Source organism: Typopeltis vanoorti, chromosome 6, assembly GCF_054136105.1.
Source record: "Typopeltis vanoorti isolate ZY-2024b chromosome 6, IOZ_Tvanoo_1.0, whole genome shotgun sequence".
Classification (NCBI taxonomy): Eukaryota; Metazoa; Arthropoda; class Arachnida; order Uropygi; family Thelyphonidae; genus Typopeltis; species Typopeltis vanoorti.
In genome coordinates this window covers 101,618,770-101,645,671 of record NC_143554.1, presented here as the reverse complement: position 1 = coordinate 101,645,671, position 26,902 = coordinate 101,618,770, and the positions used below count along the sequence as shown (strand labels likewise).

General features: G+C 35.1%; 1 protein-coding gene across 2 annotated transcripts; it reads left to right on the top strand.

The window, feature by feature from the left end:
* Positions 1-1,020: 1,020 nt before the first annotated feature.
* On the top strand, positions 1,021-24,263 carry LOC150105760 (uncharacterized). Of its 2 annotated transcripts, XM_090394338.1 has the most exons (13): positions 1,021-1,173; positions 2,882-3,040; positions 3,382-3,540; positions 4,004-4,162; positions 6,464-6,622; positions 6,803-6,961; positions 7,103-7,261; positions 11,498-11,656; positions 16,620-16,790; positions 16,897-17,043; positions 22,699-22,842; positions 23,202-23,297; positions 23,840-24,263. In XM_090394338.1, the coding sequence occupies exons 1-13, from the start codon at positions 1,081-1,083 to the stop codon at positions 24,149-24,151; spliced, it is 2,076 nt and encodes a 691-aa protein (XP_090250464.1). In that variant the 5' UTR covers positions 1,021-1,080; the 3' UTR covers positions 24,152-24,263. The 2 variants fall into 2 exon arrangements, with proteins under 2 accessions (XP_090250464.1, XP_090250465.1); XM_090394339.1 differs by lacking the exon at positions 11,498-11,656.
* The last annotated feature ends 2,639 nt before the right edge of the window (positions 24,264-26,902 follow it).

The window sequence follows — 26,902 nt, the reverse complement described above, 5'->3', positions numbered from 1 at the left end:
CGCGTCACTGACGGGAATCGAACCCAGGTTTTTCCGACCAAAGGACTTCGTCTATACCGACTGAGCCTACGGAGGCTCTTTTTCACAAATTAACAACAACAAATGTGTGTGTGAGGGGGGGGGGGAGAATGGATGTGTGTGGTCTCACCCAAGAAAGATTTCTGTGAACCTATAATGCATTCCTTCCGTGACCGGGTTAAAGATTGTTTCCTATTTTTAAAATTAATTTTATATTTTTTATAGTTTTAGTTATTTTTAAATATTATGAATAAACTGCATTGAAAACACGAAAGAATACTATCTAAACATTTCATCTGAATAAAAACGAAATGCTTATGCAAAATTGTTTATATTTTATTATTTTTTTTAAAGAAAATCATGAATAAAATGCCTACATGGAAGGTCAGTTCTTCCCAGATTCTTTAATACTTTATTAAGAAGTTATTCAAGGTTTTCATAAGTCTCTTTAAATAAAAAGAAGTGACTGGGACGGAAGCGAAAATATTGCCATTTTGATTTTAATTGTGATTTAATTCATTTTAATTTAATTTGAGTTTTAATACCAAGATATATGCAGAATATTTGAATTCGCTAATTTAATTCTCTTTGTCTGAACCTCCTCATTTAGGATAAATACACATCGTATTCCTAATTTGCCTGAAACAGTTGTGTTATGTGACTACTAGTGATCACCGTTAATGCTGAAATGTCATCAAAAATTTGACTAGTGCCTTTTTTTTTTTTTTTTTTTTAATTTGCCGCCTCTTATAAAACACTGAATCCAAGGCGCAGATTCTGTGTCGAACAAACGAGCGTATAAAAAAACATTATATATATATTCGTCTTTCAATACAGTTTCGTTGTGATTTCTAGATCATATTATAGAACTCATATTTTGAAAGTTGTGAAGCTACTTTTTCGATGTCTATATCGATGTATGGTTGAAATTGTTATGATAATGGCTACTTGGAAACGAACGTCAAGTTGTAACAGTATTTGATTTCATCTGTTTAGGAACATGAACTAACATGCGATTTCATACAAATCGAATGCCAGTATTGCTATGACAAAATACCTCGTATGAATTACGAAGACCACGTGAATAATCGATGTAAGCAGAGAATGTCAGTGTGTGAACTCTGTGGAGCGAAGATGCGGAAGAGCGAACTAAGTGTAAGTTGAAAAACTTAGATTCATTATTAAATGCTAAACAAAATTAGATTATTTAATAGTATAAGTTGTGATAATATTTGAAATATAATCTATAGAGTTACTTAAAAACAAGTAAGTAAACTCATAGACCTTTTTTTTCTGAATTTTTTAAAAATTATTTTGATGTGTGCATGAATTTTCAGTAGCTGGTTGTATTAAACTTAGAATAATTTAGGGTGACATCAAAGAGAGGTTTAATAAAGCTTATGGTGTCAGATATTCATGTGTATTTCTTAAGTGCCTACATCGTCTTTACTGAGTTCCAAATATGTTGTAATGAAAAATGTAATTGCATTTTTATCTGGTTCAACTGTATAAAAAGACTGTAGACTGCTTCCAGAAGAACATCTGTCTGCGTTCAACTGTTTGTCCTTGGGAATCAGCCAAGTCAGTAGGAGTATCTTCACGGAATTACTCTGCAGTTATCCCCCCCCCCCCTCCAAGAGGAGATGATTATTTCTCCCAAGTTACATCAGATTTCCAATAAGCTTCTGAGAAATACCTGTTAAGCTGCAATATTATGCTCAGTAGTTCCAATCAAGTTTAGCTCATTAACTTACCCACCTGGTGAAACATTTAATCTTAAAGGCGAAATTTTTCTGAAAGAAAACCAGATGACTTCATTTAGCGTCTTAAGACTGACGTTAGTCGAATGTATAAATGTCAAGAAATAATAATGCCAGTGTAACGATTAAAAATCTCTTGTTGACACATGAGAAATCTGAACCCTTAACTTGGAAGACAGATGGTGTCATTGCCTGGTAAGATATTTCTTATTTGCAGAAGACTAGATTTCAAAGATTCGTCCGCAGAACTAAATGTGGTACCACTAACTTTTAATATGTTGTAGATGGGAAGTGCTGTAAAAATTGCTTAAATCGAAGAAATTCTAATATTATGAAATGGTAGAGGATCAGTTTGGAATGTAAATAGGGTCGCATGGAATATTAGCCACAATGCAGATAATACGTATGAAGTTGAACGGATTGACTATCCGTTCAGCTTCATACGTGCGGAGTATTGGTGATCGGAGAGATTCTCCTTCACGCGTTTTGCTTTATCTCTCAACTACGTCGGTTTTGCGGAGTAAAAAAAAAAGCTCTAGTTTCCGGAAGGGAAAAATAAAAGGAGGTGGGGGGAGGGGGGGAAAGAACCCTTTTCGCCATCATCATCTCGTTAACAATGAACTCTGGGGTCTTTGAGATTTATTTGTTCTTTATTTGTGATAGAATTGTTACAGTAGCTGTACCACCCAAATTACAGCTATACTGATTAATTATCTAAAAAATATAAAAGAAAAAATAAGAAGAAAATCTTTAATAACTTTAAAACGATTATCTTTTCAGTTCTTTTTCTCATAGGATGAAAAAAAAAAGCTTATTGGTTTCCATTCCCATATTTTGGTCGGTTTATATGAAAGAAGCGGGAAGACTTTTCAAGCAATAGGTTTAGATATATAAGACAAGTTATACAGTGTGCCTATATCGGAACATTGAAGCTCAGAATTAGGAAATTGGTATCAAGGATCAGCGCTGTATTATAGCATAGATTGCATATTAGCGTGCACCATTTATTTCAACTGTAGGTTATAGTGTTGTTTGTTATTGTTATTATTACATATAAGAAAAATGTACTTTGATGCTTTCTTTTTTATGATTGTCTTCTGTAGCAACACCATGGTATATGCGGTTATATCAAAGTCCAGTGTCACATCTGCTCTGCTGAAGTGTACCGCAAAGACTACGACTTTCACATTGACCAGAGCTGTCCCAAGACTCTCGTCACATGCTCTGACTGCAATAGAGAGTTCTTGAAATGTGAATTGCCTGTGAGTATTCTGCAAATCTATATTAAATACCTAGTGATATAAAACGAAAATAACTAAATATGTTAAGTGTAGTTTGTAGTATGGGCGATGTTTGTTGGGAAAAGATGTCTCGCTTATTCAAACCAGGAAAAAAAAAAAAAAAAAAAATCAGCTAACGTCTTTTTATTCCCGCAGAGGGAATAGGCAAGGCCGTTTTAGTCCTAACTCTTGCCTTTCCTTACCCCCCATCTTAAAATTTAATGAATGTGTAGTCTGTTCTCTTTATTCACGCAACTAAAGTTTCTTATTTATTTAATTTTTTTGCCATTATGTGTAGAAAAAGCTGAATTTTCTTACTTTAGGAACATGAAACCGTGTGCGATTTCGTACAAATGGAATGTAAACACTGCAGACTTAAGGTGAATCGTGTGGATTTTGACGAACACATTAACCTCACCTGTCCACAGAAATTAATAACCTGTTACTTTTGTGGAGAACAGATCCTGAAATCCAATGTGACTGTAAGTTGGAAAGTATTTCCTTTTTTTTTTTTTTTTTTCATTTCATAACTATAAGTCACTTTAAATTTAAAATAAGAATTGGTTAAGTCAATGTGTAATGTCAAGTAGCATCATATTCGCTGGTTCCATTAAGGGCAGCGAATCACGGAAAATAAAAATTCTTTATCTTAAAGTCTTCCTCATGAAAATGTGCAAAGTAAACAGGAAAAAATTCTTTCAGTTTCGTTTGCATAAAACGCAAGTAATTTTTTTTATCCCGTAAAGCAAAATAAATTTAGTAGCTCATTAAAAAATATAGAAATAGTTATAATTATAACTCCTTATCATAACACCCTAATAAATAAGCATTAAACTACTCGTAATTCTATTCATTTTTAAAGAATTTTTTTTAAAAAAAATTCTGAATATAGTACAGTATAGTTGGATTTTATTGTGGTTATTTTGTTGTTCCTTTTGTGTCTAGGAGCACAATGAAGTCTGCGATCTTGTCAAAGTCCCTTGTCCCAACTGCTCTTCTGTGATTTGCCGCAAAGATTATGATCTGCACATCAGCGAAATCTGTCCCAAGACTCTAGTCGACTGCTCTTATTGTGAAAGACAATTTCTAAGATGGGAAGTGATTGTAAGTATTTTACAAATTAAGGATGTTTTGCATAGCGATATTCTAAAGCTGTTCCTTAATTTTTTGATTAATTTTCTCTTATAAGAACATTATTTCAATCCTGCACGAGAATTGGCAAAACGCGAAGATGATTGAATGGTAAGTTTTATATGGAAGGTTGCTCTTTCATTCCTATTTAAAATTAATTTAAAATATCATATTTCGTGGCGTATTAAGCGGAAATGTGCCAGAGGTCGACTAAGGGAAGCGAGCTTCCCTTAGTCGATTTCTGGCACATATATATAATTGATAAAAAAAATTTTTTTTTAATTCTTAGCCCACCCACGGTACAAATGTACTATAGGTTTACTAATAACCTTTCGTGAGCGCGACACACATTAATTTAAAAAAAAAAAAAAAGCTTGTCCATAGAAGACTTCATTCATGCTTCACGCCGGAGTCGAACCCACAGCCTTTATGGTAAACTAGTAGTCCTTTTACCAACTTTTCCGAGGCAGGAAATTATCAAAATATATCATTATTGTTGTTTATTATCGTACTTAAATTTAATACCAGTTGTCATAGAGATTATTAATTACGCTTACTCTTAATTATGATTACGATTATTGCTATTTATATATCCATGCGAAGAGTGATATATAATTAGCATAATCGAATTTTTAGTATTGTTTTCGTGCCTTATTATTTCTTTTCTATATGTATTTTCATGGCATCTGTTTTGCTGAACTGACTTACATCATTCCTTCATTTTTATTCTTGAGCATGTAAATCAAAATAAAATAAAAAATCACTCCCCCCCCCCCCCCAAGAAGTGCAATCAACTTCCTGTTCAAGAATCGTCAATAAGTTCAGCCTAGAACACTCCTTCCCCAGACATATGGTTGTGAGGCTCATAGCCACTAAGTTAACTGCGCGGACACGCATGGCACTGAAAATATAAGTTTTTCAAACTCTCTTGTGTGCGATTAATAGAAAAATATTAATAAATAGTGTCTATAAAATGAACAAAGGATGAGCGGCAAAGGGATTAAAAAATAGTTTTGGACTGAATAAGCACAAGTCAGACTATACACAAAGCAGAAGAAGGGCCGCATCATGGCCCCATCAATGCCATGATGCGGCCCTTACCTGCCGCTGTTTTTTTTTTTTTTAATATAATATATATGTATAACCATCATGTGTGTGTGTGTGTGTGCAATCTCCAGCACTGAGTTCGATAATGAGATAGGTTTTATTATTCCAGTGAGCTGGAATAATACAACAAATGACAATATGTTCCCATGGCAACAAATGAGGATGTTTTTAGTTTCTTGTAAACAATTAATTATTTGTAATATTAAATAGTCAGTCTCAGTAGCTCAGTCGATGCTTTTTAACTTTGATTCGAATACCGTCTAAGCGTACAACAGAGAACAGAGCTTCGGATAATATGATTCGCCAATGGTAGTGTTGTAAAAGCTATGTATGGATGGGAACACAAGGAAATTAATTAATTATGTTCTTTTTGCTATGGGTTTTCAGCGTTTTGTAAAGCCGCTCCCTTTCATTGTGAATATGATCACGTAATACATGGCTGTTGCCAGGGTGTTACTGCCTTCGAATTACTTGCATGATACACACGTTAAAGTTCTACTCTCTCTCTTTTGTGTGTGTATGTTTTCAATTTGTATTTACATGTAGTGTGGCGTGCGAATTTTCTTTTTATTTCGAGTGTGCTCGTTCCCGCAATTGGCACCAATCCGAACCATCATGAAACTCAGAATGAGAAGCAGTTAATATAACTTGCATGATAGCGCTAACTTTTCTGACTACACAGGGATGTGTGAGGATTATTAAATGGAATTGTATGGGTATGCCGTATTCTGCATTGCTTGCGTTTCGAGGGGAAAAGAGGAGAGGGGGAAATCACTAATAATATTTCATGTTTGAACTCCAACTGTTAAACATACGATCAGTATTTATTCAATGAATAATAACGATGTAACAGGTATCATCTGTACATCACCAGCCACTTATTTGGAAAAAGAGATCCACTTTCGATCCCCTTTACACAGTCTTGGACGGAGGTGGGAAGTTTTTCCTCCACAAAAACATTGATTTTTTTTCCGTCTGCATAACGCTTCTATTTCGGAAGCAACAGTTTATTTATTCCAAGCCAGCGTAACATAATAATGCGAATACACGAAAAAAGGGGATAAGAATCGTGTGTGTGAAAAATGACCATCCCCCCCCCCCCAAACAACTTTGTGTATGCATGGTTTCATTGGTTACTTAAAAGATTTCTTTTGTTTCGTTTTATAGGAACACAAAGCTTCTTGTGAATATATTAAAGTGGAGTGTCCCAAATGCAACGGCCATGTGCGCAAGAAGGACTACATCATTCATGTGAGGCAGCTTTGCCCTAATTCACTGATAAGATGCACTGCCTGTGAAAATCGCTACTTGAGATGTGAAATGCAGGTAAGCGTATCTGAAATCACGTGCGTTATCATTCTCTGTAGAAGTATAGAAAGTACTAAAACCAATTTGATAGTTGTAACGGGGAGAGTGCATTATTTACTGTATACTTTGCTCAGTTTTTTTCGTTAACTAAGTTGAAAAAATTAATATACGGATATAATCATGACGTCTTCGTTTTAGGATCACGAAATGGTGTGTGATTTCGTGCGAGTGGAATGCAAACTTTGCAGCTGTAAAGTACCCCGCATGAAATTAGAAGATCACATGCAAAACAAGTGTAAGCAAAGAGTGGTGACTTGTTGTTATTGTGAAAAGCAAGGACGAGGTATCGACTTTCCTGTAAGTGTCGAAAGAAAACTTGGTAGTACTAATCAAATAATATTTATCTAATTAATTGATAAATACTCTGTATATTTTATTTCATATTATTACAGATAATTTTTAGTTTTGTTTTTTTTTTCTGTTGCATTTTCGTTTCAGAAACATTATGAGATGTGTGAGGCTCCCAAACTCAAGTGCCAGTACTGCTCTGATACAGTCTTCCAAAAGGAGTACATTACCCACTTAGGTGACGCCTGTCCCAAGACACCTTTAAAATGTCCTTTCTGTTGCAAACCGTTTGCGAAATGCGACCTGCCTGTAAGTGTTACTGTAATTCGTTAACGTAATTTTTCCAGTATTAAAAAAATTATAAAATATATAAATTATTATAAAATTATATAAATTATAAAAAAAAAGTATTAAAAAATTATAATCATTTTTATTACAAGAGAAGTAAATGATGTTTATTTTATAATTTACATGCTATTTAGGGATCATTTATGAATATATTATGCTTATTCATTACATCATGACGCTTTGGTCTTCAAATCCTAATCCTGTGGCCTCTCTCTTTGAGAGGATTGCAGCTAATTATTAGGGGGATATGACGCAAGGTGGTTTCTCGTAAACAGGGGCGGTTTGCCTGTTCTGGTGATCAAAAATAACCCCAGTTTCTGAGTGAAAAAAAAATCCTACCTCCGTATGAGACCGACTAACTCACCTTTAGTCGAAAGAGACAGATAAAGGTTCCTCACGTCGTTAACGGGAATCGAACCCAGGTCTTTCCGACTATATAGACTGAGCTACGGAGGCTCGGTCTTCAACTAGGGAAGTGATATTCTTATAACTTTCTATAATTTAATGTGTGGCATACATCTTTGCAGGGAGCGTTTACTTCATTTATCCCCCCCCCCCGCCAACATGCTCTAGTACGCATTCCAATCTGCTTTGCTTGCAAGTTGTAGCTATTAAAAAAATAATTATTTAATAAGTGCTTAGTGACATACGTATTCTCGGTCAGGAGCAGTCAAACAGTATCACAGGTTCCCCGAACATTCAGATCTAGGATTATAATCCTTTTGCTTAAGGGCACCGCGCATGCCCTGAGTTTTCCTGTTATTGTTGTTGTTCACAGATCGCGACACTTCAGAATAATCCTCCTCCTCTTTATACGTATATTACGCCTGGTGGCCTGTTACGTTTGTATTAGGTATGGCCTATTACGATTTGAAACCGCGACCGCCTCGAGGATAAGGTGGTTGGCCCTATGCCTCCCGGAGTGTCCTATGTCTGTAGATGCGTGTGTTCACTGAGCCGTTTTGCCTGTTCTGGGGGACGAAAAACCCGTTTCCGGATGAAAAAAAAAAAAAACTAACTCACCTTTAGTCGAAAGTGACTCAGAATAATCCAGTTACTAGCAATTTCCATGCTCTCTTTTCTTACTACTAGTTTATTAATAATTTCATGTTTTTATTTAAAAACGGAACCAGTAGGAAACTTCCTGGCATGTAAAGTATCAAATAATTCAGAGTTTTCCTTTAAATTCGAAGTTCTCATATCAACATCTTATTTAATTTGACGTCTGCCAGCATATCCCATGGAAGTGTTTACCGTTCTGAAAAACTGTTGTGTTTTGCTTTTAGTATTGCAGATAGGCGAACTAATTGGCCTAGACATTCATCTTTTCCCACTCCAAAAACTTTGATTTTACGAGGGTATAACTTGAGAACTGTTATGTGTGTATATTATGATACTGAAGCAAAATCTGGTCCAAAACAATTGTTCAGCCGAAGGAACTGCAAAATAACGATTCTGTTCGGCGATATGGATAAAAGCATAAAAAAAAAAAAAAAAAAAAAAATTACGTCTACGCAAGCTGCGGTTGGTGCTATACATTATCCGTTGTTGTATACGCGACGATTATGAAAAAAAAAAAAAAAGATGTGAGTTTCGTATCTAATCATAATTCAGTGTACATTACAATCTAAAAAACAATTTACGCAAAGCACGTACGGTCTCGTGGGGGTAGTAATACTGAGAAAACTCTGTCTCTTCAAGGCAAATTATTATTTTTTTAAATTATGAACTGAAAGGGGAAAAAATATAAATTTACTGATTATCTCTTAACAAAATCAGCTGAGAACCAAAATGTGAAGCACATGTTAGAGTGATGGATCCGAATTTTTTTTTTTTTTTTTGAACTTCATTGATTTTGTTAAGAGTGAAACAAGACAGTTGAGTACGTTATCAGATAAAGTATTCAAATGTTGTGAAACCCTACTCTGAGGGGAAACAACACTGAAACAACCTAGAACTTAAAAATTAACGGCGTTTCGCTTTAGAGTTGAAATTTACGAGTGTTTTGTTTTTTTTTTTTGCTATAAAAATTTCAGAATATTCTGTGGTTTATAGTTAAAAGAACATTTTCAGCTATGTACAATGTTACATTAAACACACACACACACACACACACACACACACACACACACACACACACACACACACACACACACACACACACACACACACACACACACACAGAGAGAGAGAGAGGCGCGCAAATCTAGTCGCCGACTAGAGGAACATTTTCTAAGCCTTTTTTCGACCGGTTCCCGAGTTAGTCGATCTCTGGCACGCGTAAGCGGGTTTCACATCCCGTAAACTCAAAAAATCGACCGTCGAACCCACACTATTTTCAGACATTAAAAAATATTGCGTTAGGACCACTAGATGGCGGTATTTGTTGAGCCATCTCTTCACTGCGTGCCGATTAAATTAGTGATAGCCTTGGGCCAGCCATCTCTGATTGGCTAGTAGTGGAGATTGAACTGCCCACTCAGTCTCCAAAAAGTTATGGGAGGATGGTTGCGCATGCGTTGTAGCATAGAGTGACTAATTGACTATTTTACTTTCGCTGCCTTATCGTTTGTTGTTTTCTACGAATAATTTATGAGCGCTGTGATAAAACCTCCCGCCAGTTGAGAGGCTCATGGTGTGATATGGCTTATATTGGCAGAAAACAACAATGCTGCAGAAATTCACAGTGACAGTAATGTTAGGCAATGCCGCCGTTTGTTTAAAGAAGGGTGCAACAACAACAACAACAACAAAGGATAGCCACTGTCTTTTGGGACCAGAAAGGGATCTTGCTCGTCGATTTTCTTCAGCGAGCAGCAACGATTAATATTAATGCGTATTGTGAAACACTGAAGGAACTCTCAGACGAACATTTCAGTAAATTCAGAAGTTTGAGTGGGAACTTTACGATCCTCTCAGCCTCGACCTCGGGTCCAGCGACTACCTCTTGTTCCTGCATATGAAGCAGTCCCAACCATCTTAGCACTTGGAAGAAGATGAGGAACTAAAGAACATCCTGACTCAATGGTTGAACTCACCGGCAGCAGGCTTTTTTTTTTTTTTTTTTGACGCAATATGAAGAAGCTGGTGCTACGATACCAAAAATGCCTGGAAGTCAAAGGCGACTATGTGGAAAAATAGCGTATATATATATATATATATATATATATATATATATATATGTAAGTAGTTTAGCGTATAATAAAATTTTTTTCTTCTCTACTAGTTTTTTTTTTTTTTATTTTATTCTTGATTGGACCTTATTTGCTGCATCGCACAGCAATGCACGTTAATTAACTGTATTTACAACGATGGAAGTGGAGCATCGATAATTTCGTAGGACTCCAGCAGAGTTAAACCATCCATGATCAGCTGTGGCTAACGTTATTAAAAAGATATTTATTGAAAAGTATTCTGCGTTCCTCCTGCGGACACATCAATAGTTTCCCCTCAACCACAGTTTACGCCTTCATAGCTGTAACTACTGTCTCCATGGAAGGATTGCTGGGTATAAGCGAAACAATGCTAGGATGCGACTTGCATGGCAGGTCGTTACTGTAGCATGTGAGTTTGTATCAGTTTCTCTGGTTTGGGGCATAAAAAGTTTTCGGATTTAAACCAACACTGAAGCTATTCGACAATTTTTAGAATTCGAAAGACTAAATTTTATCGAAATCCGCCCTGCAATCGCTGAATTGTTATATATATATATATATAAGACTGACCGATCGACAAAAGCGAACCTAGCTCGTTTTGCAATCCATTATTGCAAAACGAGCTTCAAAAAGCTGATACTTTCGATATAATTTTATCGTATTCTATTATTACTAGATTATTTTTGCTGTTGCCTACCCACTCGCCACCATGGTGCTAATAGGTTGTGCAACCTCTCTTGTGTGGAATTGATGTAAAAAAAAAAAAAAAATAATAATAAAAATAAGAGAAATACTTCAGTTGTTTTATTCAAAATTACCTTTCGAATCTGCGAATTTTCTGTATCCATGTCACGTCTTATTGTTTAGGACCTTAAAAATTATACTTCTTTCTGCGAAGCTATTACATGTTTGACGTGCTTTAATATAACTGTATTAAAATTTATTTCGATAAAGGCTTTTAATGAAGATACAATTATATAAAAGTACTAGTCTATCGTGTAACGTATCCGGTACTCTATCTACAATAATGTATTTTCTTTAGGCCCACAAAAATGTGTGCGAATTTGGTGAGATTCAATGCGGATTGTGCTCTCTTAGAATAAAGCGTAAGGATTACAAAAGACATACTCAAGATGAATGTTCAGAGACGCTTTCGACGTGCCGATTCTGTGGACTGGAGACCCAGAGACGTGATCTTGGTGTAAGTTATTGTATTAGAACATAGGAGTTAATGTGTATGTAGGTATAAATAGTTTATCTGCGATCTTTCTTTTGTGGTATGAAAAAAAACACTTCGAACACAAAATTCTCCTTTAAAGTTTGCGCTTTTTTTTTTTTTTTTTTGTCGAAACTGATGCTTAATGAAGGCCTTCAGCACCATATATCTTCATCATGTATTAGAAAAATATATATTGCGCTTTATTTTGGAAAACCTTTTCATTTCTCCGAGTTATCCTGATTATAGCCTAATTTCCGTATTTCTTTCTATTCAATTGGAGTACTTAGCGTCAGAGGTTTTTAGGAAACTGCTACATACCAAAGACATACTGTGCTGAAATCTGACCAACCCCCTCCTATGCCAGGTAAAACGCTTAACTTATCAGTATTAGCTTATTAGTATCGAAACTTAGGTTTCGTAAATGGTGAACATTCTTTCAGTAGCGTTAGATTTATAAAAATAAAAACCTTAGATATGAAGCCTTCATAGGCTCAAAATTTTCAGATAAATATTAGTGGAAAACGGAAGTTATAATGGTGTTGTGTCGTGTTGTCGAGATATGCTATGCTGTTTCATAGGTATGAACTGGAATTCCAATAGTCAAATTCCTTGTACTTGTAATTACAAGGAATTCGACTTTTTGTAATTCGATTTTGTAATTAAACTTATGTTCAACATAAGTATAATTACTTTTGTAAAAATACTGTACCGCGAGCCATTTTACGGTACCTCGCCAATCAGGGAGAGTTTTGCTCTGTATAAATCAACCTCTACGTTTCAAAATCAGCCAGGGACAAAGTTAATCGTCCGAATGATAATGTTTTCGAAACATGAAATATCCATGTTTCTTCTGCATATTGTCCGTATAGGAAAATGTTAAGTCACTATAAGCCAGGAGCATTACAGAAATTCCTGTGTTGTGACAAGATTTCTGTCCCTTTTGACAATGTTTTAACTCACTCATTCAGTCTGTTCTTTGTTCCTCTTCAGAAATAGAAAATTCTTATACTACAATTGAAATCTTTGGTCAATAAAACTGGTATTCTATTTTGCATGCGTTCATATGTGTATTCATCATCATCATCACGAACCACGGGCTCACTGCCCGTTGGTGTCCGATGCCTCCTTCACTATCTTCTTCCACCTTTCTTTGTTCAGTGCACAGTGTCGCAGTTTCTGTACACCCATTCCACACCAGTCGTTTATGTCGTCTATCCATTCTCTGTATGGTCTCCCTCTTCTGTTCACACCATCTATAATACCAAACATGAATGTCTTTATCTTCCGATCCTAACTCATTCTGCAGAGGTGTCCAAAATATTTGCAGCTTCCTTTTTTATAATCTTCTGCATTAGATTATCCTTTAGTTGTATCTTCCGATAGAGCTCTTCATTTGTGACTATCTGTACCCATCCTATTCTTAGAATCTTCCTGTAACAAGTTCTTTCAAATGCCAAAATTCTTTTTCTTGATTCCTTATTTATTATCCACGTTTCAGATCCGTACAGTACACCGCTGAAGATGCATGTTTCCAGTACTTTTAGTTTTGTTTGCAGACTGATCACTTTACTTTTCCAGATGTTATTCATGGCCTTCAGATTTGTTCTTCCCTTTGCAATCCTGGTCTTTATTTCTTTTTTACGGTCCAAAAATCATATGTCATTTTACTTTCCAAATATGTGAATTGTTCTACATTTTCTATATCAGTTCCATCCACTTGTATCTTTTGTTTCATGTTCTTCTCACCAAATACCAAATTGTCTTTGTTTTTTCCAAGTTCATAACAAGTCCAAATCTTTTCCCTTCCTCATTTAACAGTTTCAATGTTTTTTGTAGTTCTCTTTCGTCTTCTTCAATAATAACAATGTCATCTGTAAATCTCAGATCGTTAATTCTCATCCCATGTACCGATATTCCTTTTGCACCTTCCTTCATTTTATCCATTGTCTTTCTATATGTGCGATGAAAATACTTGGTGATATTGGGTCCCCATCCCCCCCCCCCCTGTCTAGTACCTCTGCTTGTTTTAAACCAATCCCCGAAATCATCATCTATTCTAACTGCTGCAACTGCATTCTTATAAACATATTTTAATATAGCTATTAGTTTTCTGTCAATTCCATAGGATTCTAGCACTGTTAATGTCGCTTTCTGGTCGATACTGTCAAATGCCTTCTGAAAATCATCAAAGCAATTATATATGTTTTTGTTTTTTTTCCTAGCTTTCTCTGCTATCAACCGCATTGTCAAAATCTGTTGAATTGTAGTTCTGTCTTTCCTAAATCCTGCTTGACAATATGTGTATTGCCCATTTAGAAAAAGCGAGCTAGGAAATTTGGGATAAATTATTTTATTATTGTTATTATTTTTAACCTGAAAGCTGAAATGTCTGCATAGATGTGATTCAAAATGATGTGTGTTTAACAATTGTGTCGATCTGGATTATCAGAATTTCGTTCATCTGTCTTTTAATTTAAGTTATTGGCGTTTCATAGGTTTGGGGAGGAACAACAACTGATACATGTTCGCAGGCCAAATCTAGACAGGGACTGAGAAGACGGAAATGGGGGGGGGGGGGGACTGAAAAATGCTTACTAGGTTTTTAACATTTCATGGTTTAGCAATATAATTGGTTTCAAATTTTCACTAGTCATGTTTATTTATTATTTATTCATTTGTACTTAGTATAATTCAAAAGCATGTACATAGATTTCTTTATTATTATTATTATTATTATTATTACTTCTCTCGAAGAGTGTTCTCACTAAAATCCTTTATTGTAGAAGGTTGCTGATTACAATGTATATAAACCTCATAGGTGCTGTTATGTACATTTTTATGAGCACGTTGTGATTCACTAAATATCGTTTCTGCAAATATTATCTTCCCTACTGATCAAAATGTCATCAATAAAACTTTTAATATTTTTTATTTACGAATTTATGTTTAATATATGTTGCAGAAGTACGTTAATGTCACGCTAAACAAATTATAAATAGTTTACACTCGAAAAATAATCCACAAGAATTGATTCTTTTGAGGGATATGGAAGCTAGTTCTGATATTCTGGAGCAACGAGGACTACTGAATAAGCAGTTGAATGTTGGTGCTGATATTTCATGTTTTTGTTCCTCTGTATTCATCTACAAAATCTGGTCTACTATATAGGAATGACAGACATTTATATTGTTCTGACTATGCACTCAGGGTTGTTTTATGGAATAGTATTTTCTATCATAAATTTTTTCGTTCTATTAACACCTCGAAAAAATATGAAGAAACGTAAGGAACTCACATTTTTGCTGCAATCTTTGTCACTTTTGTGCACCCAGATTGAATGCAAAATACTAATTATAGACTATATAAAGCTCTCTTAGTGAACAGGGATGCATTTTTATTTTCTATGATTACATATTAAGTGTATTGAAACATCGGCTACCCTATTGTTGCTGTACGTGTGAAAGAGCAGGAATGGAGAACTTGCAGCCTTTTTCGCATATTGTGTTCAATTATGTATCTTCGTTTACAAATTATACATGATCAAACGGCGTGTAATTTAATTAATTATATGTAAAAAATCATTTTTAAAGTTCATTTTTAAAGCAATGCTAAAAAATCAATCGCGATTATCGATCTCTCCATTGTTCTATGGTTGGCATCCTTATCCATTGTTCAGCGATTAGCGCACTATCCTATTATATTATATTGATTTGTCACTAGAGGCCACTACGAGCGCTCGGCGCAACGTCAGCTTCATTCGAAAAAAAAAAAAAAAATTGTCTGTGTGTTGCTATATTGCGGTGCTGTCCTAAGTTTTATTAATTCCTCATGTGTTTAGCTTGTAGAACTCCGTTCTTAAATTATGAAATAAATAAAATGCTTTTGAGAGTGTTAACAGATTTTTAATGTTGTGTTATCGATATTCATATTGTATGCATATGACCTCTTCATAATTTTATCAAATTATTATATATGAAGTGTGAGGTCTTGTGAGGAATCCTGAAGTGATATGTGGCCTTCCAGTGGTTCTCCATCCATCCATCCATCCATGGCTTAGCGCTTCTGTATTTCAGGACGGTACCTTTTGGAGTACTTAGGGTCTAAAAACACCCCGTGGCTTGGAATCTCGTCGTCTAAAATATCTTTTCAGCTGAATGAGTTTTGGTCTCAGAGGGAGGTGAAGAGAAGAGTTTCTTCCCCCCCCCCCAATCTAGCAAGGCAGATAAACAGGCCAGAGAATATATACAGTCAGTAGACTGTAGGTAGGATTAACAGTCCTAATGTAGCATTAATTAGTTTCAAAGAAGCCAATTTACTTGACAGTGGCAGGTCAATAAGCCTAACGGGTTTAAAGGGGAAATGCAGCTAATTACTGAAAGCTGGTTGCTAAGGCAACTTTTTTTTTCTTTTTTAATTCTCTCTTGCTGGTAATGCACTTTGTCTAGTATTTGCACAGTCTTTGTAAATTTGTAAAAATATATATAAATCAAAAGAAACATTACGTTTGTGATATACAGTTGATTCTTAGGTTTACGATATTTACGCATGTGCATCGATTTCAAAAACAAGTGACCACGCATAAAAAAAGAGAGAGAGAGAGAAAATACTTATACAAGGAATTAGGTATTTAATAAACTGCTTTTGACACGTAACGATTTTTATGTTTGTTTCTTGAGGACTTGAAAAAGCATACCCTGTGTTAGTCACAGGATTCGAATTTCCGCACTTTGTCAAGTCACATCTTCACGGATGAAGTCTCCGAGACTCCAGAATTGAAGGAGAAAAGAAGTAACCCAAGTTTTTGTTTCTTTATTTGAGATTTATTTGATTTATAAATGTGGTTTTCTTATGAAAATATTGCATTGAGTATCCACCATTTGAAAACTTAGTTAAATATTTAAATATTGAACGAGCTCCTATTTTTATTTTTATTTTTTTCCCGCAGAACCACGAGGAGAACTGTAATTTATCTATGGTCACCTGCCCTCAGTGCAGTGATTGGCAGTGCCGCAAAGATATAGTGGATCACATGCAAACCAAATGTCCCAAGGCAGTTAAGTTCTCCACTATGGAAAATGATTCTGTGCAAAAATATTTCATCCCAAAAGACAGCCAGGTAAGAAGCTCCTTCAAGAATAATAACAACAACAGATTCTAATTCAAATAATTCAAACCACACTTAGAAATGATACATAGTTATATATATATATATATATATATAGGTCCGTGAAAAAACATTTGAACCAACTGCTGCCACATTTATGAATCCCAAAACTGAAATCAATCTTGATGATCTTGATAATCAGATTAGTTTTGGAACCGCTCGGAAAGGCAACACCAAATATCAGCGTAATACGGTAGACATTACGGTAAGTTAAAATTTTTTATTACGAATGGCTTTACGTTTGCATTTTTAATATTATTCTCAGTTGTGAACATTCTGTAGAACAGGCATTTTAGACGCGGTTTTTAGTGAAAATGGCAAATTAAACAGACAATAGGATTAGCTAAGCTGATATGGTGGGGAACCAGTTGAATAAATTTATATGGAATATGAGAGAAATTAGCCAAAACACCAAAACTAGCAGCAGGGTCGGTCTTCTCTATAAAAGAGCCCGAGTGCAAGAAACCTTTTGGGGCCCTAAAATATTTTTCAAAGGTAAAAATTAAAGGATTCGAAATATAAACGTATTGTAAAACCTCTTACCTGCAAATGATTTTGGCACAGGAAAAAAAAAAAAAAAAAAAAACACTCGAAATATAATACGTTTCCACAAATGTGAACCGACTGTGCCCACTCGATCGTGGGGCCCGGGTTCATTGCACCCCCCGAGATGGCCAGCCCTGACTAGCAGTATATAAGACAGTGTTCAAACTAGTTTTTAAGTTAAGAATCTGAGTTGATTAGAAATAAAAAGTCGATTGAAGAGTTCTAAGGAAAAATTAATGGGATGAACAAATATGCAATGGCAAAATCATATTAAAAATGACAATATCGGAAAAGAAGTTTGAATTATTAATAATTCAAGACTGTGAGGGAAGCTAATCTAAAATGGTATGGTTAGTGATAAAGTATAACCTCAATTAGATGCGTGTGTGTGTGTGGGGGGGGGGGGGGTAATACCCTTTAATAATGGGGAAAATGCAAATTTTTATTCAACTGACTTATTTCTAGAACATTTATGTGACTTTATTATTTCTGATGTTATATTCTCTTCATTAAAATATATTTTTACAGTAGCGGCCCATTGTCATAATTCCTTTCACTTTAATGTTTTATAAAAATTGTCTCAGGCGTTCCGCCAAAAAGAAAGAGTGCGAAACCCTATTTTAATATATTGGGTTCCGCACCCTCAAAAAGTTTAAGAAACATTGTCTTAGAAGACTGAAACGTAAGATCTAATAATATTGGATACATGACGAATAACAGATTAATTTGGGGGAAAAAAGAAGTCTTAATAGGAAACTAGTAATAATGTAAACTTAATTGGGTAAGCATCATCTGCATAAGTCGCAAGGGAAATGATCTGTGTTTATTATGAATTCCTGGACGATGATCGCTGCGTAGTGTAACTCATTGTTATGGTGCATAAACCAAGTTGTGGGTCATTTACAGTGGCGGCTCTTGTCTTGAAATCGTGGGGTGCTGCAACTTTCGAAATATACATACACACTGTAAGTAAAGTGCATACGTGTTTGGATAAAATATCAAAATTATGGTAAAAATTTTTAAAAAAATTAAACATGAAAAAATATTGTTTATTATCGATAAAATTATAGAGTTTGGTATAATTCAAAATTACTTAAAATATATTCTTGTTTTGTTTCATGAAAAAATATTGTTTATTATTGATAAAATTATACAGTTTAGTATAATTCAAAATATTTAAAAATTACTATAACAAATGTTATGTCTTTAATTGTAATGTCCAAATATTTAAAGAGACGGAGTAAACACTATAAATACTACGAACACTCTACTTCTGGCGCAAACTGCATATAAACAACAGTGGAACTGCGCAACGGACAGTGCCGCGTAATTCGTACGCTAATAGCTCGTATCTCACTATGACGTGCATATGCTTGCGCGCGTAGAAATATGACATTGTGGAAAACACAGTGCCGCTGGCGTCCTTCGCCCACCTAAGTGCTACAAGGTGGATTTTTATTATTATTTTTTTACAAAATAAGAGAATTGCATAGGATTGTTGATGATAAATTTAAATATTACAAGCAAATATAAATAAATTAATAAATATATTTATATATCGAGAAAAATTGACGGTGCTGCAGTTCCGCAGTGCCTATGCACGAGTCGCTCCCTGGTCATTTGTCAAACCATTCCCAATGAACTATATTTCTGAGGCGCCATTTATTCCCCCCCCCCCCCCATCGCCCCAAGATAAGCCATCGGCACTGCCTTGTTGACCAGACGTGCCTCTTTTTTTCGATCGCATTTCAAGTTTTCTATCACGTTTTCCTGTGACCATCTTACCAGATTTGTAGCAAAACTTAATGCGTATGCTCGTACGTTGCCTTCCAAATAAGTTTCAAATTTAGAAAATGCATTTGTCGGGAAATTTTAAGAACTGTAGTTTATTTTAATTTATGAAAATGGGTTGATGTTGGTCTGTGGCCATAAATTCCCCCCCCCCCCCATCCTCTTTTCTTTTGCGTGATTGTCAGTGACATAACTCCACAAACGCCTCATGTTTGCTTCAGAATACTCCTGGCGTCTTGTGTTTTGTTTGTTAAATAACCAACTGTACAGAGAAACGTTTATTTACGTACGGTCCCCTCTGGATTATGAAAAACGATTGCGAGTATGTGGATTACAGACTCTGGTGTTATAGAATATCGTTCTGATGAAATGTTTCGTTACATGGAAGGTGGGGAGAGAACACGGTTGGGGGCATCGGAAGTTAAATTTATTTGCAGTCAAAAAAGGAGTAAGAGCTAGGTTTTTCTCCCAGAGAGCAATAAGTGAGTGGAATAGTTTGCCTTTAGGGGTAGTAAGCGCATCTATTGTCCGACCACAGATCCTAGCCCCGCGGCTTGAAATATGCCAAGAAGAGTCAATTCATGTTGAAGGGGAGAAAGGAATAAGGCGATGTACGAATTCGTTTCCAACATGCTAAATCACGGGCTTTATACGTAAATTTTCCAACTGTGTACAAGCAAAATAGTTACCACTTTAAAAACTAGAATTTTCATAAAAGAAAAGCTAATTTTCCAACATATAATAATAAACACTCATCCCACGAAACGCATTGATTACCCTATTATCGCAATGGATTCGCCTTCTGACATGCGCAGAAGTGTCGAGGGGTCTCGCATCTGTAGTCCCACAGTAGTGTGAATGAATTTAATTGAAGGAATGATAGCTGGTTTGGTGATTTGTAATCTCCCTCGATGAGTCCTTGACTCCCTGGAGGTCTCAGATAATAATAATAATTTTGTTGTTGCTGTTGTGTCATCATGGCACATGAAATTGGTGGAAGTAGATGCCAATTTGTACACAGCACAGCTCAAGCCAGTCTAAGCTGTTAACATATGCAGATTTCGCTAAGGACTAGCATTTTCAAATTAAGGTCAATTATCCCTTCTCTTACAGAGGTGGCAGGGTTTGCACCCGGGAAACTTAGGTTTCTCATTCCATCAAACACACAAAGTAGTGTGAGAACACAGGCAACAATTAACAACCATAATACATTGGGCTAATATGAGGGGGGGGGTTGGAAAGTTCTGATAATCACCATGAAGGAATTGAAGCAGAACCACGTAACTTGCACATTCTACACTTGTCACAACACTGCTGCATCATTTGCAATCCTCTGAGGAAAAAAAGTCGTTCCCTTGTTGCACAAATCATATCATTTTTGTTCTGGGTGTTTAGCAGAACTCCCCCCCCCCCTTGCATAGTCTTAGTTGCTTGACCGTAATTATGACTAAACAAAACCCCGAAACCAAATTAAAAACATGCTGAATTGCAAAATTTTAATCCATTTCCCCCCAGAATTACGATTCATAATTCAGCGCATTGAAATTTTAACCAACCGATCACGTAAAATCTCAGGCTAAGTATTTTCTGCAGTAAGACGTGTTTATTTAAAATTTGCTGTTTACACTTATCAAAAAAAACTGCTAATTAAAATGGTTGAGATTTGTAATTTAGTCCAAGTAATGATGCAAATAGGTTTTGCTATCTAGTAATATTTTTCTGGCAAGAAATAGATGACGTGAATAATAATAAATAAAGTTGAGAAATAATGGCTCATAGGGAGTTCCTATACTTCAGTTTGCAGCGTTTTTTTTTTTCAATAAAGTTCTTTCAGATATAGCAGTTCGCATCCACGAATGTTGTGTTAGAATGTTCTCGAAGCCTTTTGTATAGCATAAAACACAAATTCAACTCTGTATCGATTTTGTTGGTGATATTGACATGCCATTTTGCACATTCATGAGGAACTCTGTGAACAGGTAGCTTGCACCGTCTTCCGAACTCCCCACCAGAAATCTTTCGCAAAGATTTTGAAATAGTAGGCCACTTTTGGATCTCCTCAGCAATCTGCATAAATATCGCATAATGGAAGAACCAATAGCAGGGTCAACAGAATTTTATCAGTGTTATTAAAAAAAAAAAAAGAAAAGAAAAGAAAAGAAAGAAAATTTCGGGTATTTGAAATATCTGCTCTTATACCATTTTAGGACAGCATGTTGCTCTGATGATAGGGGTATATTTAATTCATATTTGGCTGCACCAGTGAATAGCAGCACTTTTTAAATACAGTACATGACGTCAACAGAATAGGATTTGTTAACATCTCATGCTTTAGGAAAGAGATGGTGCAATTTTAACAGGGATGAACAGAAGATCTCGGTTTATGTTTTTTGTACATAAACTAACTAACATTAACTTGCATTTAGTATCCAAGACCATTTACCATTTTCGAATAAGTTCAAGAAACGAGGCACTTCCTGACAAAACATCATTCAGTGTCTTATAGAACTGATGGATGACAAGATTCCAGTGGAACAAAATTTTCCTCTTTGTGATGTGGAAGAACAGAATAATAATGATGATGATGAATTCCCACCGCTTGTCATTTTCCAAAGGGAATATGGCATACGACCTTTTGGAAATCGCAGACAAGCATTCTCCACTTGCCCCCCCCCCCCCTCCTCAAGTTGGGTTCATTTTTGCATTAAATGACAGGCTAAGGTATCTGCTAACATATACTGCCATCTTGTGTTTCTACTTCTAACGTATTTATTTCTTATTTACATGTGTAAGTATGCAAGTTCTACGGTCGTTTTACTATTTTGTAAAATTCAAAACCGAATCTCTTCTCTGGGAGAAGAAATTCTACTCACCTGCGCTAAAGATCGATTAACTCAGGAAATGTCTCCAAAAAAAAAAAAATTTCTCTAGTTGGTGACTCTAGAATTGAGTGTGTTTTTCTTTTGTTGATTAAGAATGGACAACGGCTTAGAATAAGATGTATACTTAAATGTCACGCTCTTTCTTAGCATTTTTAACCCATACTTCCTCCCCCCTTCCTCCTTCCATTTGTGTCACTTTCGGCCTCCCTTCTTCTATATCAAAGTTTGAAAACTTTTTTTTTTCAAGTTTGCTCTTTAAAATTGATTTCATATTTTCCTAACTTCAATAATTATCTGTAATAATATTCACTCCCATATTTTGAATTCATAACATAAATAATCGGATTTCGTTTGTAATTAGAAGATTTTAAAATTTGTTAGTTTAACTTACTTTAATATGCTAATATGCTTTTTTTTTTTTTTTTTGAAAAATTCAAATTGCTTCTAAGAAGATGCTTTCATCTCTTGATCCAGAAAATTCTTTTATATGCTTTCCTCGAAAATGTCACAATGTCAAGAGTCACTCTCACTTGAAGTGTGACATGATTTAATTATGATCCCTAATAAGGGATAGCCAGTTTCTTTTTAAAATTGTGAAACCATTTCTCCTTTGTGTTTTATACCGATTGTGTATTTTTCAGGTCCATGATGAATCTCACCAGCAGTCGCCAGCCACATCTGTTCATTCCCGGGCTTCAGCTGATCGCAAAAGTCCTGATAAACAGTTTACTCCCAAATCCAACAATCCTGTCAAATTCTTCCAGCTTGGGGATGAAGAAACTGTGGTATGTTAGTATTTTAAAAAAAAATAAATAAATAAAAAAAGTAAAAGAATAAAATCATAGACTATAATGAACTCTTTATCCCCCCCCCCCCGTCTAAATAATAATTGAGCCATTTATTATTATACTGTGTCCAGAATTATTTTCTGTATCTTACTAAGTCCCCAAAATGAATTTTTAAAGCAGTTTTCTTCTTAAGATGTCTGCTATTTAATATCTAAATCAAGAGTGTTAGTTGAGGTTTTAAGATACTAGTGTTATAACATAATGATCGTTTTTGAAGCAAACATTCTATACGATTCTTATTGACAAAATTATCCACAGCATACATAATTGAAAAATTTTTTTTTTTTTCTTCTTAGGAACTGCGCAAGGAAGTTGCAGGACTGAAAAGTGAATTGCAGGTAACTACGAACAGACTTGATGGTTTGCTGCATGATCTCACAAAATATGTTGGGGTAAGAAGCGATAAATGAAGTAGTGTTTAAAAAAAAAACGCAATTTTTTACATATTAGTGTAAAACAATACTGAACTAAGTTTCCATCGGGATAGTCCAATTTAAGTAATGTTGTCTTAGGGTCTTTCCAAAATTATCCGAAATGTCTTTGGAGACTAATATTTAGGCCTGTATATGTATCATAAGCAGTTTCCTTCTGGAAATACAACTGGATTATTTTTATTTATTTTTTTTTTCAGACCATGATCCAAAATAAGCAGTTCGATTTTTAGTTCTAAAAATATATTTGCTTCATGGAATTTATTCTGTCTGTTAGCCGCTAGTTTTCACCTTGCATAGAAGAAGTTTGTGTGTGTGTGTGTGTGTGATTGTTAGACGGAAATTCTTATAAAGTTAATTTTTCGTTTTTAGAGTTAATGTTAGATATAAAAGTATGGAACTCTTTTTGAGTTGTGACTATTTTTGTTTGTTTTGTATTATTATTTATTTCACAAAAGAGATTTTTCTCTCCTGTTGAGGACAATATTGGTTCCTTCCCACAGACTGCAAACTCCAAGAAGCAACAACTGATCAACTCCCAGCTGCGAGTCTTGTTGCACGCTCATCAGTGCCAACAGGTGCAAAGACCCAACGACAATTCCGAGGCCAGTTGGTGTTCGGTTCCTCTGTGTCGTAGGATGAGAAATGTGCTTAACCACATGAGCACATGTCGTGCTGGAAAGGCTTGTCCAGTTCCACATTGCGTGTCTTCCCATGAGATCATGTCCCACTGGAACAGCTGCACCATCACTGAATGTCCTGTGTGTTCTACTTTGGATCCTGCTGATTCTAGACACAAAGAAATGGTTACTTAACTATAAAAAAAAATCAAAGAGAAAGAAAGGAGGATGTGTATAATGAATATACTGCATGACTTTCTCAAATGTATTCGGTCAAATTTTATGTAATGCCAGCAAACAAGCTTAGTAAAATTATCACTCTTTTTTGCTGTAGTTTCTAACTTCATTTCTGAATTTTTAGACATTTTTGTTTTATCAGAGAGTAGAGATTCCATGTAGTAAACTGATGGCTGCATAGAATAAAAACAGGTATTATTATCAGTATTAGTAATTGTATTAGGAGATGCACCGAAACCATAAGTATCAAGCCAGTCAGAAAAAAAAATCACTTTTAGAGAAGAATTATGGATAGAATCAAGTCAGAACAATGTCATTTGAGAAAAAAATTACAGCATATTCTTGGGGGGGGGGGGGAGATAATATGGATAATATCCATATTATCTTATAACTACACTGTAATTCCTTCAGCAATTTATTGCCAAAGGAATTACAGTGTAGTTATAAGATAATATGGATATTATTAACAGAAAGAGAAATCAATTCATCTAGATAATTTAAAGCCGAACTTCAGATATTTTCCTTCTGAATATTTCTGCTAAACAGATAAACCAGCCAAAGAACACATGCTTCTGATAACAGACATAGAAAGGAATAATGTCCTTATCATGATATAATTGCTTTTATAATGTTTATGAAATCCAACTCATTTGGTCATAACTAGTGCCTAACAGGTACATGTTAATTGAACACTATCTTTGAATTGATGCCATGGTAACAATAAGTTGTAATTGCACATACCACTTGGCTGAGTAGTAATGTTTCTGTCAGTGGCACAATGGCATCAATAAATATATATACCATAAAAAATGAAATGGGTTATATTTTACTCACAACATGTCCCTAATTAGTATATATATGTAGAATTTTTATTTAAAACTGCTATATGTTACATAAGCCATTTGTAGCTCATTTGGTTTCAACAATCCCCCTTTGGTTGGAAAGATGTGGGTTCGAGTCCAGTCTAGGATGCGAAAAATCTTTATCAGAGCTTTTTAAATGCAGTTGAGTTATCATCTCATATGAACTAGAAGACATAAATAATTGATACAATTAGGCAAGAGAAAATTACATGCACACAAGCCAAAAGTGGACCTTAGTATCATAAACACACTAATTTGACAGACTCAGTCGGATTTTTACAATAGAATCACAATTCCCCTTGAGAGTTCCTTGATGAAATAAATCTATCACAGACATTTTGCTAAGTGATTGTTCTTGGGAAAACGACGGGGATATGGACAATTGATAATTCAGTGAACAGTACGACATGACAGTGGTTATTCTAGTCATATGATATATTCAATAAAATTTCAAATAGACTAGTTTTTTTTTTTTTTTTTTTTTTTTTTTATAATGTTGAGCCCATACACGAGAGGTTGGTTGATCAACTTATAGCACATTTGTATTGTTATATGGGTAGTGGGTTGGGAAAGGAGGAACTTGTTTACATTTGATTTAAAACTCTGTATATTGTATATTTCTTGGGAAATACATCAGGGGGGAACTGTTCCACAATACAGCAGTAGCAGGCATGAAGGAGGAGGAAAAGAAACTCGTTCTGTGGGTTTCAAGGTGCACTGTGAAGGAATGTTGAGCAGCAGCTGCACGTGTTCCAATGAGCTTAGTACTAAGTGGGGGAAATTATCCTTGCAAATGGAATTATGCATAAATTATCTCATGAAGGTATTTATTCAAGGAGATATAACCAGGCCAGCCTGGTTGACCGAGTGGTTAGCATATCTGCTCTCCAGCCAAAAGGTTGCGGGCTCGAATCCTGCTGTGGGCATGGATGTTTGTGATGGCTGTGAAAATAGTTATCTAGTGGTGGTGGGTGGTAGATGGCATTGGTGCAGTTGCTGTTCATTGTAGTTGGTGGATGAGTGATGGAGACAGAGACTAGCTGTAGAGTAGGTGCCCTCCCTCGATGATTCTTTGAACTCCCTGGAGGTGTCACATCATAATAATAATATGGCTACTTGGCTAATAAAAAAAAAAGTAATGTTAAAATGAGAACTAGCATTTTGAGTATTACGTGACTGTTGGATGTAATAGGAAAGACTTCAGCATGGACCTACATGGCCCAGTCATCTAATCTTCAATTTAAAAGACATCTCAAAAGTGAAAATATAACAATCAATAATGTTCTTGTGCAATTTTTATCGAATAAGGGGTTGTAATTGATTTTGGACAATTACCACAGTTGACCCTAGATTCAATTATTTTTATCAATGGAAGAGTAGAGGAATTGTATGAAAAAGTATAAAAATGTTGCAAAAACTTAAGATTTGATCCAGATTAGGAGAGGTCAAAAGTGTCTGTGGAACTATTTTAACAATCACGTTATCTTGAAAGAAATCATTTTTATTATTATTAAAAAAAAAAAGAACTTTTCCAGTAAGTCTTTATAGAGCCAATTTGTGAAATGGAAGAATTATAGGCATAACAGAAAATTTTCTGACATACCCATATTATTTCAATTCATTAAATTAAACTTTATAAAAAAAAATTTCTGCATTTTCTGAAATGAAACGTATTTTCAAATTACTGCACTGTGTACTAATTTTATGCTGACTTATTGGAGTTTCATATTTCAAGCACTGAGCATTAACAGATGTATTACCCAGGCAGCAATACACAACAGCTCCACACTTTGTTACTCTCCTAACAGGCATATCACAAATTAGACTGACCCTCCACAATACAGCT

Excerpts from the sequence above, each read along its gene's own strand:
- LOC150105760 (XM_090394338.1), top strand. The coding sequence starts at position 1,081 with ATGAATTACGAAGACCACGTGAATAATCGATGTAAGCAGAGAATGTCA. Across the intron at positions 6,623-6,802 it reads ACTTGAGATGTGAAATGCAG|GATCACGAAATGGTGTGTGA; the intron begins GTAAGCGTATCT and ends TCTTCGTTTTAG. Across the intron at positions 11,657-16,619 it reads CCCAGAGACGTGATCTTGGT|AACCACGAGGAGAACTGTAA; the intron begins GTAAGTTATTGT and ends TTTTTCCCGCAG.